Source organism: Arachis hypogaea, chromosome 4 (assembly GCF_003086295.3).
Source record: "Arachis hypogaea cultivar Tifrunner chromosome 4, arahy.Tifrunner.gnm2.J5K5, whole genome shotgun sequence".
Lineage (NCBI taxonomy): Eukaryota > Viridiplantae > Streptophyta > Magnoliopsida > Fabales > Fabaceae > Arachis > Arachis hypogaea.
In genome coordinates this window covers 9,788,305-9,805,033 of record NC_092039.1, presented here as the reverse complement: position 1 = coordinate 9,805,033, position 16,729 = coordinate 9,788,305, and the positions used below count along the sequence as shown (strand labels likewise).

General features: G+C 32.7%; 2 protein-coding genes across 12 annotated transcripts; both read right to left on the bottom strand.

The window, feature by feature from the left end:
• Positions 1-2,911: 2,911 nt before the first annotated feature.
• Positions 2,912-6,521, bottom strand: LOC140184394 (uncharacterized). Of its 2 annotated transcripts, none has more exons than XM_072235042.1 (4): positions 6,264-6,521; positions 3,574-3,640; positions 3,418-3,457; positions 2,912-3,281 (listed from the first exon to the last, which is right to left on the bottom strand). In XM_072235042.1, exons 1-4 carry the CDS (start codon positions 6,453-6,455, stop codon positions 3,137-3,139), a joined length of 444 nt encoding a protein of 147 aa, XP_072091143.1. In that variant the 5' UTR covers positions 6,456-6,521; the 3' UTR covers positions 2,912-3,136. The 2 variants fall into 2 exon arrangements, with proteins under 2 accessions (XP_072091143.1, XP_072091144.1); XM_072235043.1 differs by having other exon boundaries at positions 3,574-3,627.
• A 1,364-nt stretch (positions 6,522-7,885) lies between these two features.
• On the bottom strand, positions 7,886-15,058 carry LOC112796197 (uncharacterized). Of its 10 annotated transcripts, none has more exons than XM_072235034.1 (13): positions 14,558-15,058; positions 14,171-14,291; positions 13,653-13,773; positions 13,135-13,256; positions 12,713-12,756; positions 11,892-11,994; positions 10,369-11,659; positions 9,991-10,238; positions 9,700-9,906; positions 9,511-9,603; positions 9,312-9,419; positions 8,243-8,632; positions 7,886-8,155 (listed from the first exon to the last, which is right to left on the bottom strand). In XM_072235034.1, exons 7-8 carry the CDS (start codon positions 11,126-11,128, stop codon positions 10,039-10,041), a joined length of 960 nt encoding a protein of 319 aa, XP_072091135.1. In that variant the 5' UTR covers positions 11,129-11,659; positions 11,892-11,994; positions 12,713-12,756; positions 13,135-13,256; positions 13,653-13,773; positions 14,171-14,291; positions 14,558-15,058; the 3' UTR covers positions 7,886-8,155; positions 8,243-8,632; positions 9,312-9,419; positions 9,511-9,603; positions 9,700-9,906; positions 9,991-10,038. The 10 variants fall into 9 exon arrangements, with proteins under 10 accessions (XP_072091135.1, XP_072091137.1, XP_072091136.1 ...); XM_072235035.1 differs by having other exon boundaries at positions 12,713-12,798; positions 14,558-15,011; XM_072235033.1 differs by having other exon boundaries at positions 10,369-11,102; positions 14,558-15,006.
• Between the last annotated feature and the right edge of the window lie 1,671 nt (positions 15,059-16,729).

Here is a 16,729-nt window from a genome sequence, read left to right as displayed (position 1 = left end):
TTTGCACCAATAGAAGCAATTTTTCCAAAAGAAGCCAGCATGACTTATGAATATTTCAAAAACAAAACATCATTTCTGGATGGATATAAGCTGATTTTCTTCATTCTCACTATGAAAATATGCTGGATAATGACATGGGAATATGATTCCGTAGGATATGAAGACACTCCAAGCATGCAATATTTAATTAGAAACATAAAAGTAAAATAGTGAAATAAATGTGACCTGAACTTAATTAGTAAAAGAACAATTGATAATTGGATGACTATATCCCAAAAAAGAGCAGAACCCCCAAGCCACAGTTTAGGTTTCGAAAAAATATCATTCGAAAATGAAATTCGTTTTCTAACCCATAAAAAACAAATGATGGTGGTCCTTGCAGCGGCCACCTCAGAAGAAGAGATCCATAATTCTCTAAGCAATAAAAGTAGAACCAATAGACGAAGATGAAGAAGTCCAGTCCAGCCCAGGACTGCACATACTAGATAGCAAGATTCATTTGAAGAGTAAAAAAAAAATTCCGAAATCAGAAAACAGACACTTGTACAAAATCAAGAAAAAAGGTGTCAAGACAATCTCAAAAAGCAACAAAAGCATCGCATGTAGAAAAGAACAAAAGTCATCAGTAGGATTCTAACAAAATCATAGCAGAAAATACAAAACCAGCTACCAATTTTCAAAAAACTAGAATAGAAGACATTAACTCGGAGACAGAGCCTCTGAATTAGCTCACAAAAAGAGCAAACGAATTAGCAAAACAGGGGATTAAAATGTAACAGAATAAAGGACATAGCCCACTATAAAAGAAAAGGGGGGGGGGGAGAGGGGATTGTAGATCATTCGTAATTTTACACACATCCTCTCACACTCTAAAACACTTTTAAGCTTTCATTGCAATCTTTGTATTAAAAAGTTTCATCCTTTGTATTTTGGTTCAAACCTCTGAATTATAATATAAGTTTATATTACTCCATCATCAAGTGAGTATTAATATTTAGTTCATTATTGGTTTATTAGATTTTACTATCCCATTGACAGTATTTTTTAGTACTATATATATATATATATATATATATATATATATATATATATATATATATATATATGCACCTAGTGAAGCCGTTGTCTTGAAAATACGTATCAAGACGATCATTCCAATCTCTTAGAACTTGCTTTAGTCCATGTAAAGTCCTTTTACGCCTTAACACTTTATCTTCACAATCTTCAACAACAAAATTTAAAGGTTGTTCAACATAAACTTCTTCCAAAAGATTACCATTCAAAAAGACATACTTCACATCCATTTGGTGGATTTTCTAGTGGTTTTGTGCTGCAAGTGATAACAATAGCCTTATCATTTTCTAGCGAGAAACAGAAGCAAACATCTCATTATAATATATTCTTTGCTTTTGCTTATACCCCTTTACAACGAGTCTTATCTTGTACCTCTTTACATCACCTTTAGCATTTTTCTTAATTTTGTAGATCCATTTGACTCCAATAGCCTGATGACCACTTGAAAGTGATACAAATTCTCAAGTGTTATTCTTCTCAATTGATTGAATTTTCTCCTTCATAACTTGTATCCTTTTTTTTATTTTTGACAACAACTTCAAAATATGGAAAGTAGACACAATAAATTCTCATCCTCTAGAATTTTAGTTTGCTCATAGAGATTAGTGAGACTTCGATATCTGCGAGGGCCTTCGCTTGAACTAGAGAATGGAGATGACGATGATCATGATAGTGGGGTTAATGCTAGTGTTGAAGGATCAGTTTTATCTTGCACTTCTTTCATTGGAGCTTCTTCTTCCTCAAAGTAAGGCAAAAATCATAAGTAGCATCATTTTTTGTAGTTCAATCTCATTTTGTACTTTCTTCAAACTCAACATCTCTACTTATTATTACTTTATTGTTGTCACGATTGAAGAACTTGTAGCTTTTAGTATTCTCTTCATAGCCAATAAATATGACCTTTTGGCTCATATCATCAAGCTTTGATCTTTCTTGCTCAGGAATTTGGACATATGCAACAGATCCAAAAACCTTTAAATGTGACACATTAGGTTTGAAACCACTCCATACTTTTTGAGGTGTTATATCTCTTAAAATCTCGGTAGGTGAGTGGTTTGAGAGATAAATTGCACATGCAACTGCTTCTCCCCATAACTATTTTGGCACTGACTTGATCTTCAACATCATTCTCGCCATATTTAGAATTGTCTTTTTTTTTCAGCAATTCTATTTTGTTGAGGTGATCTAGGAGCAGTCAGGAGACGTCGAATACCATGGTTTTCATAGAAGGTCTTAAATTCATTTGAAATGAATTCTCCACCTCTGTCAATTCTGAGAGCTTTTATCTCATAGCTACTTTCCTTTTCAACAAGGACTTTGAACTTCTTGAATGCATTAAATGCTTTGCTCTTTTGCTTCAAGAAATAAACCCATGTTTTCCTTGAATAATCATCAATAAAAAATAGAAAATAAGCACTTTTACCAAGTGATAAAGGCTTGATAGGTCCATAAACGTTATGGATAAGCTGAAGTGGCTTGGTAACTCTTGATTTAGGCTGCTTTGAAAAACTTTTTTGAATGTTTTTCAAGTAAGTAAGTTTCACATAACTAATGAGGATGATCAATAGTTGAAATTCCTATATTCTTTTTCCCAATTCTTTGATCCCACCAAAATTTAAATGTCCATATCTTATATGCCAAATTCATGATGGATCTTCGATACATGACTTCAAACCAAGGTTCTGAAAACCGAACCGGTCATCGAACCCCTTTAACTACTGGTTTACTGATTTATAGGTTCAACCGGTTCGACCGTGGTTGAACCGAAAAACTGTTTTATAATAAAATAATAAATAAAATATAAATAAACACATGAAAATATAATTATAGTCTAATGTAAACTTTAAAATATCATTCAAATTAAAAGTACTATATAAACCAGAATGTTATAATCTCATTCAAATACAAATTCAAAAGTCAAAAATAAAACAACCAATCAAACATAACATAGCAACATCAAAATGATCCAAGTTTGTCATCAATAATCAAAATCCTCCATAACTTGCTGCAGATTTGTGAAGATTCACATATTCATTTTTCTTGTTAAATTCCAGTAACATAATTAGTGACTCACCTCAAGATATCGCTTCTGTGCTTCATTCACTCCATACAGTTGAGTTTCACAGAGAAAACACCATATGGACTCTTCGGTATCATTCGGATTTTGTGCAACATCTAGCCAAAACTGCTCAGCTCCTTCTTCAAATCTATGACAAAATGGGAATCCAATTCAGTCCCCCTTGTTACAGATTCATAAGCAATACATTATAAATATGCAATTCCATGTGAATAGTAATTAAACTCAAATAAATAACAAAATAGTGTAGACTGTAGAGTGAGTACCTATCAAGGTAGTAAAGGGAGAGGCCCCTTTGCCAAAGATCTGGTAACAAACACAATGAGCACAATAAAATTTCATGTAACTTGAACTCAATTTACAATCATTCCAATACAAAGTGCTGATATAACGCTTTTTTTTCAAAATGCTTATAAACATACACGCCTTTTGACGAGGGTCCAACTCAATTGCCCTGTCAAACTCCACCAGAGACCCTGAAACATCACCCTTCGCAATTTCATAGGCATCAAGTCATATATCCCTTCAACAAAGTGTTCAACTTCACTTACCAATATGCCAAAAGTGTTTACGAATGCTAGCATGAAAATAGAGTTATCCTAATTTTCAATCCAAAATCATAACTTGAGGTTGATAGTAAACAAAGCAAAATCAAAGAGCTACTCAATCAAAGAGTTCACAGTCACAGTTTAGCAATTCATCATGCAACAATTATTCAATAATTCAATCAAACAATCATAAGTTCATAACTAAAAAAAAATTACCTGAAACTCTTGAAAGCTCGAAGGCACATTCAAGGCTTCAAGTGCAGAACATGCAACAGGGAGAGTGGGACTTGGGAGACAGCGACGCCGGGTGATGGAGGTGACTGGCTAGGCGACGGCTTCAAGTAGTGGTGGAGCACCTTCAAGGGACGATGGCTGCTGCGTGATGGAGGTGGCTGTTTCGACGAACGACGGCTGCTGCGCGACGGAGGTGACTGGTCGAAGAAGGTGACTGCGCGACGGAAGGGACTGCGCGACGGAGGTGACTGCTCGACGGAGGTGACTGGGCGACGCCGGCGATAGAAGTGACTGGGTGACACCGGCGACGGAGGTGACTGGGCGACGCCGAACCCGTGACGCCGAACCTTGCTCGATGAGAATTGTGAAGGGCTGAACTGCTGAAGCCAATTAGGGATTCACATCATTGATCTAAGGCTTCAGTGGCGTAAACAGCAGCGTTTTGCTGCCCAACCCAAAAATCGGCCAGGTCACGGTTTGGTTCGAATCGGTCGGTTCATCGGTTCAACTCTAGTTTTCATTTTTCACGATTTTACTAATTGCCGAACCATTTTCGCGTCCGGTTCACAGTTTGATCGGTTTGACCGGGGTTCAAACCGGTTTTCAAAACATTGCTTCAAACATATAACTCCACCACTCCTTATGTTTAAAAAAAACATACGATTTTTTGTCACAAAACCTTAGCAATAAGATTTTTATTTTTATCTCTAAGCCAAAATTAGCCGATCTTCCATGACTATCTTGCAACCATTCTCCAAAGTTGCCCAATACTCAAAATATTATTCTTCAATTTTGGGATGTAATAGACATTGGAAAGAATCTTATAACTTCCGTTTTTCAGCTCGAATAGAATCGTCCTTTTGTTATTGATCTCTACCTTTGATTTCTCACCAAAATGCAAGTGTCCTTTTACATTGGTGTTGAGTACTACAAATTTACTCCAATCACCTGTCATATGGTTGCTAGCTCCATTGTCAAGATACCACGTACTATCTTCAGAATTTTGATATTTCTTGAGCGTAAGGAATAATGTTGATTCTTCAACATCTTCACTGTGTACAACAAACTTATTTTCTTCTTCTTTGTATGTCTGACACTCCTAAGAATAATGTCCATTCTTTTCACATGAATAACATTCAATTTGTATTTTATCAACCGTTCCTCTTTTACGACCTCAAGAAAAATTAAATTTTGATTTCTTCTCTCTTGAGAATAATTTTTCTCATTTTTTTCTCTTCCGTAACCACGTCTCCATCCTCGTCTACGGCCTCGACCTCGTCCTTGTCTTCCACTTTCGTTGGCTTTTCTTCTAGCATTCTACGAAAGTTTTGTCTGCAAGACATGTTCCACATGTTCTTACTTACTTTTATCCATTCTTTCTCTTTGAACCCGTAAAGAACCATTCAACTGATCAATGGACATCGTATCCAAATCTTTAGACTCTTCAATGGCTACCACCACATGATAAAATTTTGAATTGAGAGAACGAAGGATTTTCTCAACAACACGAACATTTTCTAATTTCTCCAAACCTTTTCATTTGGTGCACTATCGCAAAAACTTTGGTAAAATAATCCAAAATAGATTCAATCTCCTTCATCGTTAGAAACTTAAGCTCAGCCTTTAGAATTTGAAGACGAACCTTCTTCATCTTTTCAACTCCTATGACGGAATTTTAAAGAGTATCCCAAGTTTTCTTTGCGTTGGTTATATCAACAATCTTCTCAAACATATCATCATCTAAACCTTGATAAATGATAATATGTGCACATTAATTTTTCTTTTTTTTATTCTTCAATTCGTCCTTCTGAGTTTCTGTTAATTTCTCCATATTTTCTGGTTTTACATTATCTTTTTCAACCATTTTTCACGCTCTTTGAATACCAAAAATTGTTTTCATTCGGATGCCTAATTATTGTTGTTGATTGAAGACATTTTATAAGTAACTCTGATCTGTGTTAAAAAATAAAAATACAAGACACATACACTTACGAAGAAAAATGAAAAAAATATATTAAATATATTTATTGTGTATATTTTATGAAATAATTATATATATATATATTTATATTTCTCTTTCACTTTTAAATTTTAACCCATTCTAAATAAACAAATACTTTAAAATAAAATTAAATATAGACAACCTATTTTAATAGTAATTTCTATCAATTCTTAAATTCTAATTATCAAATTTATTTTTAACCGCTACTTTGACACCGTTTTCACCCTCTTTCATTAGGGTATCAAAATGAGCAGGGTCAAATTAATATCCACTTTTTCTTGAAAGAAAAACATATATCATAAAATTTGCTGCACTGAAATGAAGTTACCTGGTTGGTTCTTTTAGCATCGATACAATTAATCGAGGAAGAAAGAGGAGATGGAGAAACGGTGCCGAATTCATGATGAGGCCTCGGAGCTTGCTCACCATGCACCACTTTGTTCACGTTCCAAGCCCTCATCGATCTTATGATGCACCACTTTATTGATTCTTTTTCTTGGACAAGCTTTTGCAACTGCATTAGCTTTCTTTCTTTCTTTCTTGATTCGCAGGTGAATGACTCGGTTTGTATCAAAGAATTGCTTCTAGTAATGTATCTCTGTTATACAAATGAAACTAACACGTCAACATTCATATGTAACGTTTATTGCCACGTTACAAGACACCTAGCTTTCGGTAAAATACATGTGTTACCATTTTGTAGCACATCATCTTTGAAAAGAGTCTTTTTTAATCTGTTCCTTATCAACATAATCATGTTCCCTTCGAAAAATTTATAAAAGCAATTAACCATTCAAAATGATTAAGCCCTAAAAATAATTAATGTATTTATTAAAATAATAAATTGAATTTGATAAAAATATATGAAGTTTGAATTATCCGAAAACTATTTTGCATCTCAATTATTATTATTATTATTATTATTATTATTATTATTATTATTATTATTATTATTATTATTATTATATACCGTTTATATAATATTAACTCCACCCAAATACTCATTAAGTGGTATATATATGAATCACGGACATTTACACAAATGACCAAACGTGAAACATATGAATTTTTTAATTTTATAGTAAAGTATTATTTTTGTTTTTAACGTGTTTAGGGTATATTTTATTTTTTTTGTAATGTTTTAATTGTCCTATTTATATTCTTCACATTTATAAAAGTAATTTAATGTTATTCTATTGTCAATTATATTAATAGATAAAATTGTATTTTTCAATTATTCTCACTTAGATATATTTATTTTCAATTAAATCTTATTTAGATGTCACTACAACAAATTCGGGCTGAGGCAACCCTTTAAAAACGTTGCTTATAATAAGAGAAAGTATTGCCTTTGATAAAAGGCAACACTTTCCGACAAAAGACAACGCTTTTTGGGGGGTTGGCTATACGGCCGTTACCTTTGGTCTAAGGCAACGCTTTTGTATATTAAAGGGAACCCTTTTTTTGGCAGCTTTCAAAAAACGTTGCCTTTTCTCAAAATAAAGCAACTCCGTGAAAGGGTTGCCTTAGAGCACCCAAACACAACGCTTTAAGTTAAACGCTATGGCAACACTTTTTACGAGTTGTATTTTCTAATATATAAAGCAACACTTGTCCAGAGTTTTTTAAGTTTCTTTTTCATATACCTAAAGCAACACTTGTACAAATTTTTTTAAGTTGCCTTTTCCTCCACCTAAAGCAACACTTGTCCAGGTTTTTTAAGTTGCATTTTCATATACCTAAAGCAACACTTGTCCAAATTTTTTTAAGTTGCCTTTTTTATAGACCTAATGCAACACTTATGTAGGTTTATTTATAGTTGTCTTTTTTTAATACCTAAAGCAACACCTTATTGAATTTTTCTTAGATTCTCTTTTTTAATATCTAAAATAATATTTTTTTTATCTTTGTTATATTTATATGATATTTGAAGAATATATAACACCCGCATTTGAATAAGATAATATTATATATTGCATATATATATAGAAAGGTCTTCCAAGTACCAATTAACATATATACTTGCTAATAAGTTACCAAGTCAAATAAATAATAAACCTAAGTAAGCAAAATACATGTTTTTCTGCTAATGAACTTAAACAAAAAAGAAACTAAGTTGTCCACTAAAAACTAAGAAGACTTTGTGCTTCACCATTGTGGCAAGAATTGTCTTTATGTCTTCAAAAAACTTCCTCCAACAATAAGAAAGCTGTAGTCAAACTTAAATGAACAAAAAAATTATAGTCAAAACATCAGCTATACAATAATATGTATACTCAAGTGGTACAACAATTAGCATACATATACCTATTCATGATTTGGTATATGAGTCGATGGAGGAGAATGCCGAGGAACTAAATTTGGATCTTGTACACTATTTGCAGACGATTGCTTAGATCGCAAGAGAGAAAGCGCTTCATCAACATTCATACCAGGAGAAGTTTGTTGCAACATAAGTTTGACAATATCTTCCAATCCTTGCAGTCGTTGCTTATGGTCGTCTAATTCAGTTTTTAAAGCTATTACCTTCTCTTCACTTTATTTTTTGATTTCATCTATTTCTTTATTTTTCTTAAGAGAAGTTTTTGTAACAGTTCTTCCATAACATCGAACTCTTCCTGAATTCTCTTTACCAAAAACTTTTTGAAATGCATTAGTAGGAGTTTCTCCAGCTTCTTGGATATCATCAAGTTTATCCTATACACATAAATATATGATATGTCTATTTTTAGTGATAAAAATTCAATGAAAGAATCCAAAAACCTATTGATAACTAACAGGGACAGCAATCCAAAATAGCCATAAAAGAGCCATAAAACAGCAGTCCATGATAGCCATATAACATGGTTGTAAATTGTCATAGAATAGCAATTAAATCAACCATAAAACAGCCATGAAATAACCATAAAATAGCATTCCATGATAGCCATAAAACATGGATAAAATAGCCATAGAATAGCAACTAAATCAGCCATGAAACAGACATAAAATAGCCATAGAACAGCAACTAAATCAGCCATGAAACAGCCCATGAAACAGCCATGAAACAGACACAAAATAGATACCACAAAACATAGAAAGCAGCAAGTCAGCAACTATGACAACCACAAAATAGTCATAAAGTAGATACTAAAACAACAACCATGATAGCCATAAAACAGTCATAAAATAGCTGTCATGACAGCCATAAAATATGCATAAAATAGCCATAAAACAGCAACTAAATCAGCCATGAAACCGCCCATGAAACAGCCATGAAACAGCCGCAAAATAGATATCATAACAATAATCACGATAGCCATAAAACAGCAAAAAAATAGCATCCATGACAGTCATAAAACAACTACTAAAACAAGAAAATTATAGAGGAACTTACAATAACAGCTTGTGTTTCTACATCAAGTGTTTTCCCTTTTAGTCCATTCCGAGTTGCAACAAACATTTCAGCTTGATTTGGTTCCTCTTTGTTCTCTTTTTTCTCACGCTACAGATCAAGATAACAATTACAAAGTTATAACATACTAAAATTAGGGAGAAGTAACAAGTAGAGAATTTTAACTCAAATGTGACCTTACCAAATCAACACGCACTCTTGCAAAATTGATTGGGCCCATTTTATGCCTCCATTGTTGTTTCTTGCGATTTTCAGAATTTATAACACACATGGCCTGTGTTTAAAATAAACAATGATGAAAAAAATATAAAAATTGAAAGAATTATACTTGATCATATCAAATAATAATAATTGAAATCCTCTAGCTCACTTTGACAGTTGGAATACTCCAATATGCAATTAGCTTCCGAAATTGTATTTCTGGAATTTCCAAAGGACGATTCACCAACATATCCTCAATATTTCCAAAATATGGTTCAAAATGCTTCTTTTTTATTCTTGTTTTGTAACGCTTCCATACTCCTTGAACACCAGTCATCACCCATAATTTTGAAGATTTTGGAAGAATTAACTTTGACTACAAACACATCAATTTCATCATATCATATGCATAAAATAATTATTAACATATGGCATAAACATAAAGATAAATAGAGCTTACATTAATATACTTCCAAATGCGCTTTTTGATTTGCTTAGGCACAGCTTTCTAATTAGTGTACATCAAGGTAATAAAATCATTATTCCTTCCCATTGTTCCAATAAAATTAGTTAAATCCTTCACTCTCTGAGCTGTTGGCCCCACGGCTGCTCCCTGATCAAAAGTCACTTCCTCCCTTTCTTCCCAAGTTCTTGCATAAATCTTTAGGCATCTTGTTTTTCCACGAGTCTTTTTAACCTTTGAAGTATCTAAATTAAAAATTGAGAAATAGTACAAATTAAAACCAAAGACAGCCGTGAAAGATATGGAAAGGGCAGTCCCATGCTCATAGATAAAAAGAAAATGTAAAACAAATAGCAACAAACTAAATTACATCACCTTCTACATGAGCCTCTTCCATAACTTGATCTCCTTCTACATCAAAATTGTCACTTTCATGTTCACCAATATAATCTTCCTCAGAGGGGATATGAACATTTTCTCCAATATTCGGGGATGGCCTAGATCTAGCATCTTCAGTAGTTGGAACTTCATTATGTTCCTCTTCTCTTTCCACATGAATTCCTTGGTCACCCAAAAAAGCATCAAGAGTCATTGCTGGACGCTTTAAGTTATTTTTTAAGTTTATCAAGTTAGCTGGTTCTTTTTCAGTAGCTCCAGCATCCTCACCAATTGACTCAAAGTCATCTTCCTCTTCTCTTTCCACTTCTACTCCTTCTGTATGCAAAAAGGCATCAAGAGCCATTGCTGGAAACTTTGCCTTACTCTTCATCTTCTTAGGAATTGGTTGTTCTTCTAGTTGAACATTACTCCTCACTTGGTTTTGGGAAGACCTCAAAGACCGGTTCATAACATTGTCTACAAGTGTTTTATTTCTCCCTTCCATTGAATTCTCCCTACTATATTTGTCTCCAATTTCTGAAATTTTTCTCCTAGGCTGTTGTGCTATTTTGGCTTGATTACTTCCTTTATCACCTTTGGTTATAAAATTCCGAACTAGTTTCGCAGCAGAAGATACTTCCTTCATTTCAAATTCCTTAACTTTTGCATGAGCTTGATACTTTTTTACTAGTCTTTTCCTCTTTGAAGTTGCTCCGTTTTCCATTAAGTTGCTGTATAAAAATATTAAAACAGCCATGTAAAAGAGGCATTACTCCACCCATGTTGACACTTTAACAAGTATAATCGGATGGTGAAAGACAACGTAGAAAACCCGTCGCAACCGGGATACAGTTCTTTGCTAGCCTTTTCAACCAAGTTATAGAATTTCTTTGCATCTTCATTCATAGCTTCTTTTATCCCTTCCACTTGTGCCACATCCCGAAATCTATCGTTCAACAAGGCGTCCATGTCGTCGTACGAGTTAGTCTCACTCTCACTGTCAATCTCATTATCGCTATCGCTATCAACATCCATGCCGACTACGCTTTCCCCATGATGAATCCATCTCGTATAACCATTAACGAATCCAAAGGCAATCAAATGAATATAAATTGTTTGTCTTTTGTGTCACAAGAAATTACAACACTTTGCACAAGGGCATAAAATTTCCTCTCCTTGTGGGTATCCGATGGAGTAAGCAAAGTCTAAGAAGTCATTGACACCGTTACTAAACTCGGCTTTATCTCTCGGTAAACGCATCCAATCTTTCTCTAGGTCTTGGGAAAACCTAATTATTCATATATTATTACTACTATTTAACTAATAACCATGTAAATAATAATGTTTATGCACAGTAAGTATATAAATTCATAAAAAAGGCACATAAAAATATTATTATTAAAATTAAGAAACAATGAAAAAGACACATAAAGACATTCAACATGAAAAAAAAATTGCACAAAGGTCATAATATACATATGAAAACATACAAGTATAAGTAAGATAAAAAAAAAACTTACGGAGTCATGGCTAAACAAATTGCAATCTTCAAGTCCCAGAATGTCCACTAATGTTCTTCAAACCCAAGAGGAATGTCATAAACTTAATTCTGTTTTTGAGCGGCTGAAAAAAAACACAGTGAAAACCCAAGATTCCATAACTCTTTAGTTACAACTTTTACTACATAAAGTCTTGTAATTCATGGAACATAATACTAGACTTTAAGAGTAACTGAAAGATTTAAAAGGTTCAAGGTAGGGTTTGTCTTGAGATCCAAGTATTTTAATTTAATTTATATGGTTATTTTTTTAATTATCCCTTTATCTCTCTATATTGATTTATATATTTCTATTGATTGATATAAATTAAATGTATGATTTGCATGCCCAATTTGTGTTGTGCTAATTGAACTTTTATTAAATTATATATATATATATATATATATATATATATATATATATATATATATATATATATATATATATATATAAAGAGTAACATTGAACTATATGGGTTAAGATTTTAATTTTTCTAACTGCTTGATGTAGGTTAGATGCTTGGTGATATCTAAGAATTTATGTAAAAAAGAGAATAGAAATTGCACATACTTGTATTCAAAACCATATATACAATCAAGAACATAAGTACGGGCACAGCAATATGATTCAGAAGAATAAATAAGGTCTGAATTGTGATATATTCTAAATCAGGATGATGATTCATGATATTAGTTGGCTATAATAACCCAAAAGTATGAAACTACAGTCATAGCATTCACCACATCAATTTAGAGAATTCTGACAAAAAGAAAAGAAATTGTGAAATCATACAGAGGATGTACCTTAACAGTTTTTGCAGATCGTCGTATTTTTTCCCAGAAAATAGCTTCAGAAATCAGAAATAAGATGCACAAAAATTCAGAAAACCCTAAGAAGCAACAATCAGAGCCATGAAAATTTCAGAACAATTGAAATAAAACTCCTAAAATCAGAATTATAAAGAATCCCAAAAAATTAAGATTCAATGCATTCAGAATTCATAATCAAAATAAAATTCAGAACATTCCCAATCATCATTCACAATCAATGCATTCAGAAATTTCATTCCATAGTAAAATTTAGAAGCTTTCTTACCAACCTGATGTTGAAAAAAATCTAAGTAAGAAGCAAAAGATGACTCTATACTTGATATATGCTTCCAATTTTGTTTTATCTAGTTCACGAAGATAAGAAAAAGAGAAAAAGCAATAAGAAAAGTTCATACCAAGTAGTCAATACTGGTGGTTCATTGCATGAAGGCACTGGACAATTCTCTAGTATCACGCCTGGTCTCATCAACCGCAAACTGCTTCTTTCCGTACCTTAACACAGCTTTAAGAATAGAAGCTGCAATAAAAATATAATAGTGGGAATTTGTTTAACCAGGGTCAAAAAGATGGAACTGAAAAAGCACCAGGAAGATGTTGATCCACATGAAAACTTCAGAAAAATTGAAAGCAAACCCCTAAATTCAGAATTATTGAGAAGCCCCAAAAAGACATGCATTCAGAAATTCAATTTACATACTAAAATTCAGAACAGTCCCAATTCTTCATTCACAATCAATGCATTCAGAATATTCATTCCATAGTAAAATTAAGAAGCTTTCTTACCAACTTGATGTTGAAAAAAATCTAAGTAAGAAGCAAAAATGACTCTATACTTGATATATGCTTCCAATTTTGTTTTATCTAAGTTCACGCAGATAAGAAAAAGAGAAAAAGCAATAAGAAAAGTTCATACCGAGTACTCAATACTGGTGGTTCATTGCATGAAGGCACTGGACAATTCTAAGTATCACGCCTGGTCTCATCAACCACAAATTGCTTCTTTCCGTACCTTAACACAGCTTTAAGAATAGAAGCTGCAATAAAAATATAATAGTGAAAATTTGTTTAACCAGGGTCAAAAAATGGAATTGAAAAAGCACCAGGAAGATGTTGATCCACATGAAAACTTTAGAAAAATTGAAAGCAAACCCATAAATTCAGAATTATTGAGAAGCCCCAAAAAGACATGCATTCAAAAATTCGATTTACATACTAAAATTCAGAACGGTCCCAATTCTTCATTCTCAATCAATGCATTCAGAATATTCATTCCATAGTAAAATTAAGAAGCTTTCTTACCAACCTGATGTTGAAAAAAAATCTAAGTAAGAAGCAAAAGATGACTCTATACTTGATATATGCTTCCAATTTTGTTTTATCTAAGTTCACGAAGATAAGAAAAAGAGAAAAAGCAATAAGAAAAGTTCACACCAAGTGGTCAATACTGGTGCTTCATTGCATGAAGGCACTGAACAATTCTAAATATCACGCCTGGTCTCATCAACCGCAAACTGCTTCTTTCCGTACCTTAACACAGCTTTAAGAATAGAAGCTGCAATAAAAATATAATAGTGGAAATTTGTTTAACCAGGGTCAAAAAGATGGAAATGAAAAAGCACCAGGAAGATGTTGATCCACATGAAAACTTCAGAAAAATTGAAAGCAAACCCCTAAATTCAGAATTATTGAGAAGCCCCAAAAAGACATGCATTCAAAAATTCAATTTACATACTAAATTTCAGAATAGTCCCAATTCTTCATTCACAATCAATACATTCAGAATATTCATTCCATAGTAAAATTAAGAAGCTTTCTTACCAATAAGCAGAGGAGGAGGATGAGGGGGGTTACAGCCCTTGCGAAGAGGAGAAGGCGAGACAGGGGAAGAAGTGGAAACGGGAGAAGGAGAGGGGTTTCTCCAACATGACCCTGTACTTGGAGCCGAGATAGAAAGAGGGGGAGCCGTGGAGCAGCGTGCGTGGAGGACAGCACCGCGCCGATGCCCGTGGAGGAGAGCACCGTGCCGACACCCGTGGAGGAGAGCACCGCGCAGGAGCCCGTGGATGAGAGCAACGTTCCGATGACCGTGAAAGGGAGAACCACGCCGTCGCCGTTTGGAGTGAAAGCGATTGAGAGTTGCGGTCGATGAGGAGGAGAGCGGCGATCGGTGGTGTGACCGTCTGCGTGATAATGTTAGGGTTAGAGTATCTCTGATGAAATGAGGAAGCTAAGTGATGAACGAATGAAGTGATGAACTGATGAAGAGCATTGTGTCTTTTCTTTCTTTTTTTTTTAAGTTATTTGATTGGAAAATAATTGGTGGGAATATAAAAAGTTTCTCTCTAAAATTTGTAACTGTAAATAATTTTAGGCAACTTTTTATAAATGTTATTTATTTAATTTTTTTATAACTTTTATAAAATGTTGTATTTTTATTTAAAAATGTTGTCTTAAATATTTTATATTGTAACATTTATTGAGTGTTGTTTTAGATATCAAAGACAACAATTTTTGTGGGTGGCCAAAAATTTAGTTATCTTAGCCTTATTCAAAGGTAACACGTCAAAAATGTTGTCTTTGCCTATTTAAGGCAACTTTTGTTAAATGTTACTTCGAATAAGGGTTACCTTAGGCCAAAAATGTTGTAGTGTGTGTTCGATTTCAATATCATATCCATTATTTGTGTTTAAATTCAATTATGTTTCTAAAGAAATGAATTATATAAATGTTACAGGAATTAATTTCAACTTTTGATGAACTATTATCTATAGTAGATCATCGGTTCTGTCTTAGATATTTGTATTCTAATTTTAAAAAGAGATTTTTAGAACTCCAACTAAAACTCATGATGTGTAATTAACGGTAGGATAATATTGAATGATTAAATCACTTTTACAAACATCAGGAATACAAATAAAACGATTTAAACGTTAGGAACACAAATAAAACTTACTCTAAACGTTGAAAATAAAATTAAAATAATACTTTACTCCTAATTTTAAATTTGTATTTGAGAGGGTCCACCATATATAGAAAACCTAAATTTTTTAAAATAAATTACAATAATATTTAAATATTTTTATTATTATTAGAATATAAATTAATTTTTAAAATATTTTTTTATAGAATAATTCTCCACATACAAGCGTTTGTTTATACAAGTCTTTACAAGTCATTTATATTAACGCACTTCGAACTGTTACTGTACGTTTTCACTGCATCTTCTTCTTCTTGCTGTACGTTCTTCTTCCTCTTCGTCTTTTCTTCTTCTTCTTTTCTTTCGTTTCTTACATTCTCTTTCTCCTTATTCATTTACATGCTTTTCTCTCTATTTTCTTTCTTCGTTATTCTCGATTTCCATTTTTTTTGACATCAAGCTCTGAAATCATTTTTGAAGAAGAAGAAACAGCAGAAGATGAGGAGAAAAAAGATAAAAAATTTTGAATTATGCATAAGGTGTACTTCAACGAATTTTGGGTGTATTTCTCAAATCCTTTTGGTGTAGTTTTGTAATCCTTTGGATGTATTTCTGTAATCCTTTGGGTGTATTTCTATAATTATTTGGGTGAATTCCTGTAACCGTTTAGGTGTATTTCTGTAATCGTTTGGGTATATTTCTGAAGTTCCATTATTTTTAAATTTGGCAAGAAACTCGTTTTCATGGAGGAAGAAAAAGAAGATTCGTTCATAATGCATGGTGAGTAGCGCGCTTTGAAAACAGGAAGTGGTTTTATTCTTAAATGTGAGAGTGTAATGCGTGTGTTTTATTGAATTTGTACCAACTGATAAGACATATAAGCCAAAAAAACTTATATGTGTAGCATGCCTCTTTTTTATATTTTTCTTTTAATTATATAGAACAATTTTGTATTACTAATTAATAATATATATTATTTTTATACCAATTTTAAATATATTAGTCAAAAATAAAGTTAGATATGTTGACATATAAATTAAGTGTGTTTAAAAAATATTTTTATATATAATTGT

Excerpts from the sequence above, each read along its gene's own strand:
- LOC140184394 (XM_072235042.1), bottom strand. The coding sequence starts at position 6,455 with ATGCAGTTGCAAAAGCTTGTCCAAGAAAAAGAATCAATAAAGTGGTGC. Across the intron at positions 3,641-6,263 it reads ATGCTAAAAGAACCAACCAG|GGTGATGTTTCAGGGTCTCT; the intron begins GTAACTTCATTT and ends GAAATTGCGAAG. Across the intron at positions 3,282-3,417 it reads TCCCTTTACTACCTTGATAG|ATTTGAAGAAGGAGCTGAGC; the intron begins GTACTCACTCTA and ends ATTTTGTCATAG.
- LOC112796197 (XM_072235034.1), bottom strand. The coding sequence starts at position 11,128 with ATGGCTGTTTTAATATTTTTATACAGCAACTTAATGGAAAACGGAGCA. Across the intron at positions 10,239-10,368 it reads GGAAGAGGCTCATGTAGAAG|ATACTTCAAAGGTTAAAAAG; the intron begins GTGATGTAATTT and ends TTTTTAATTTAG.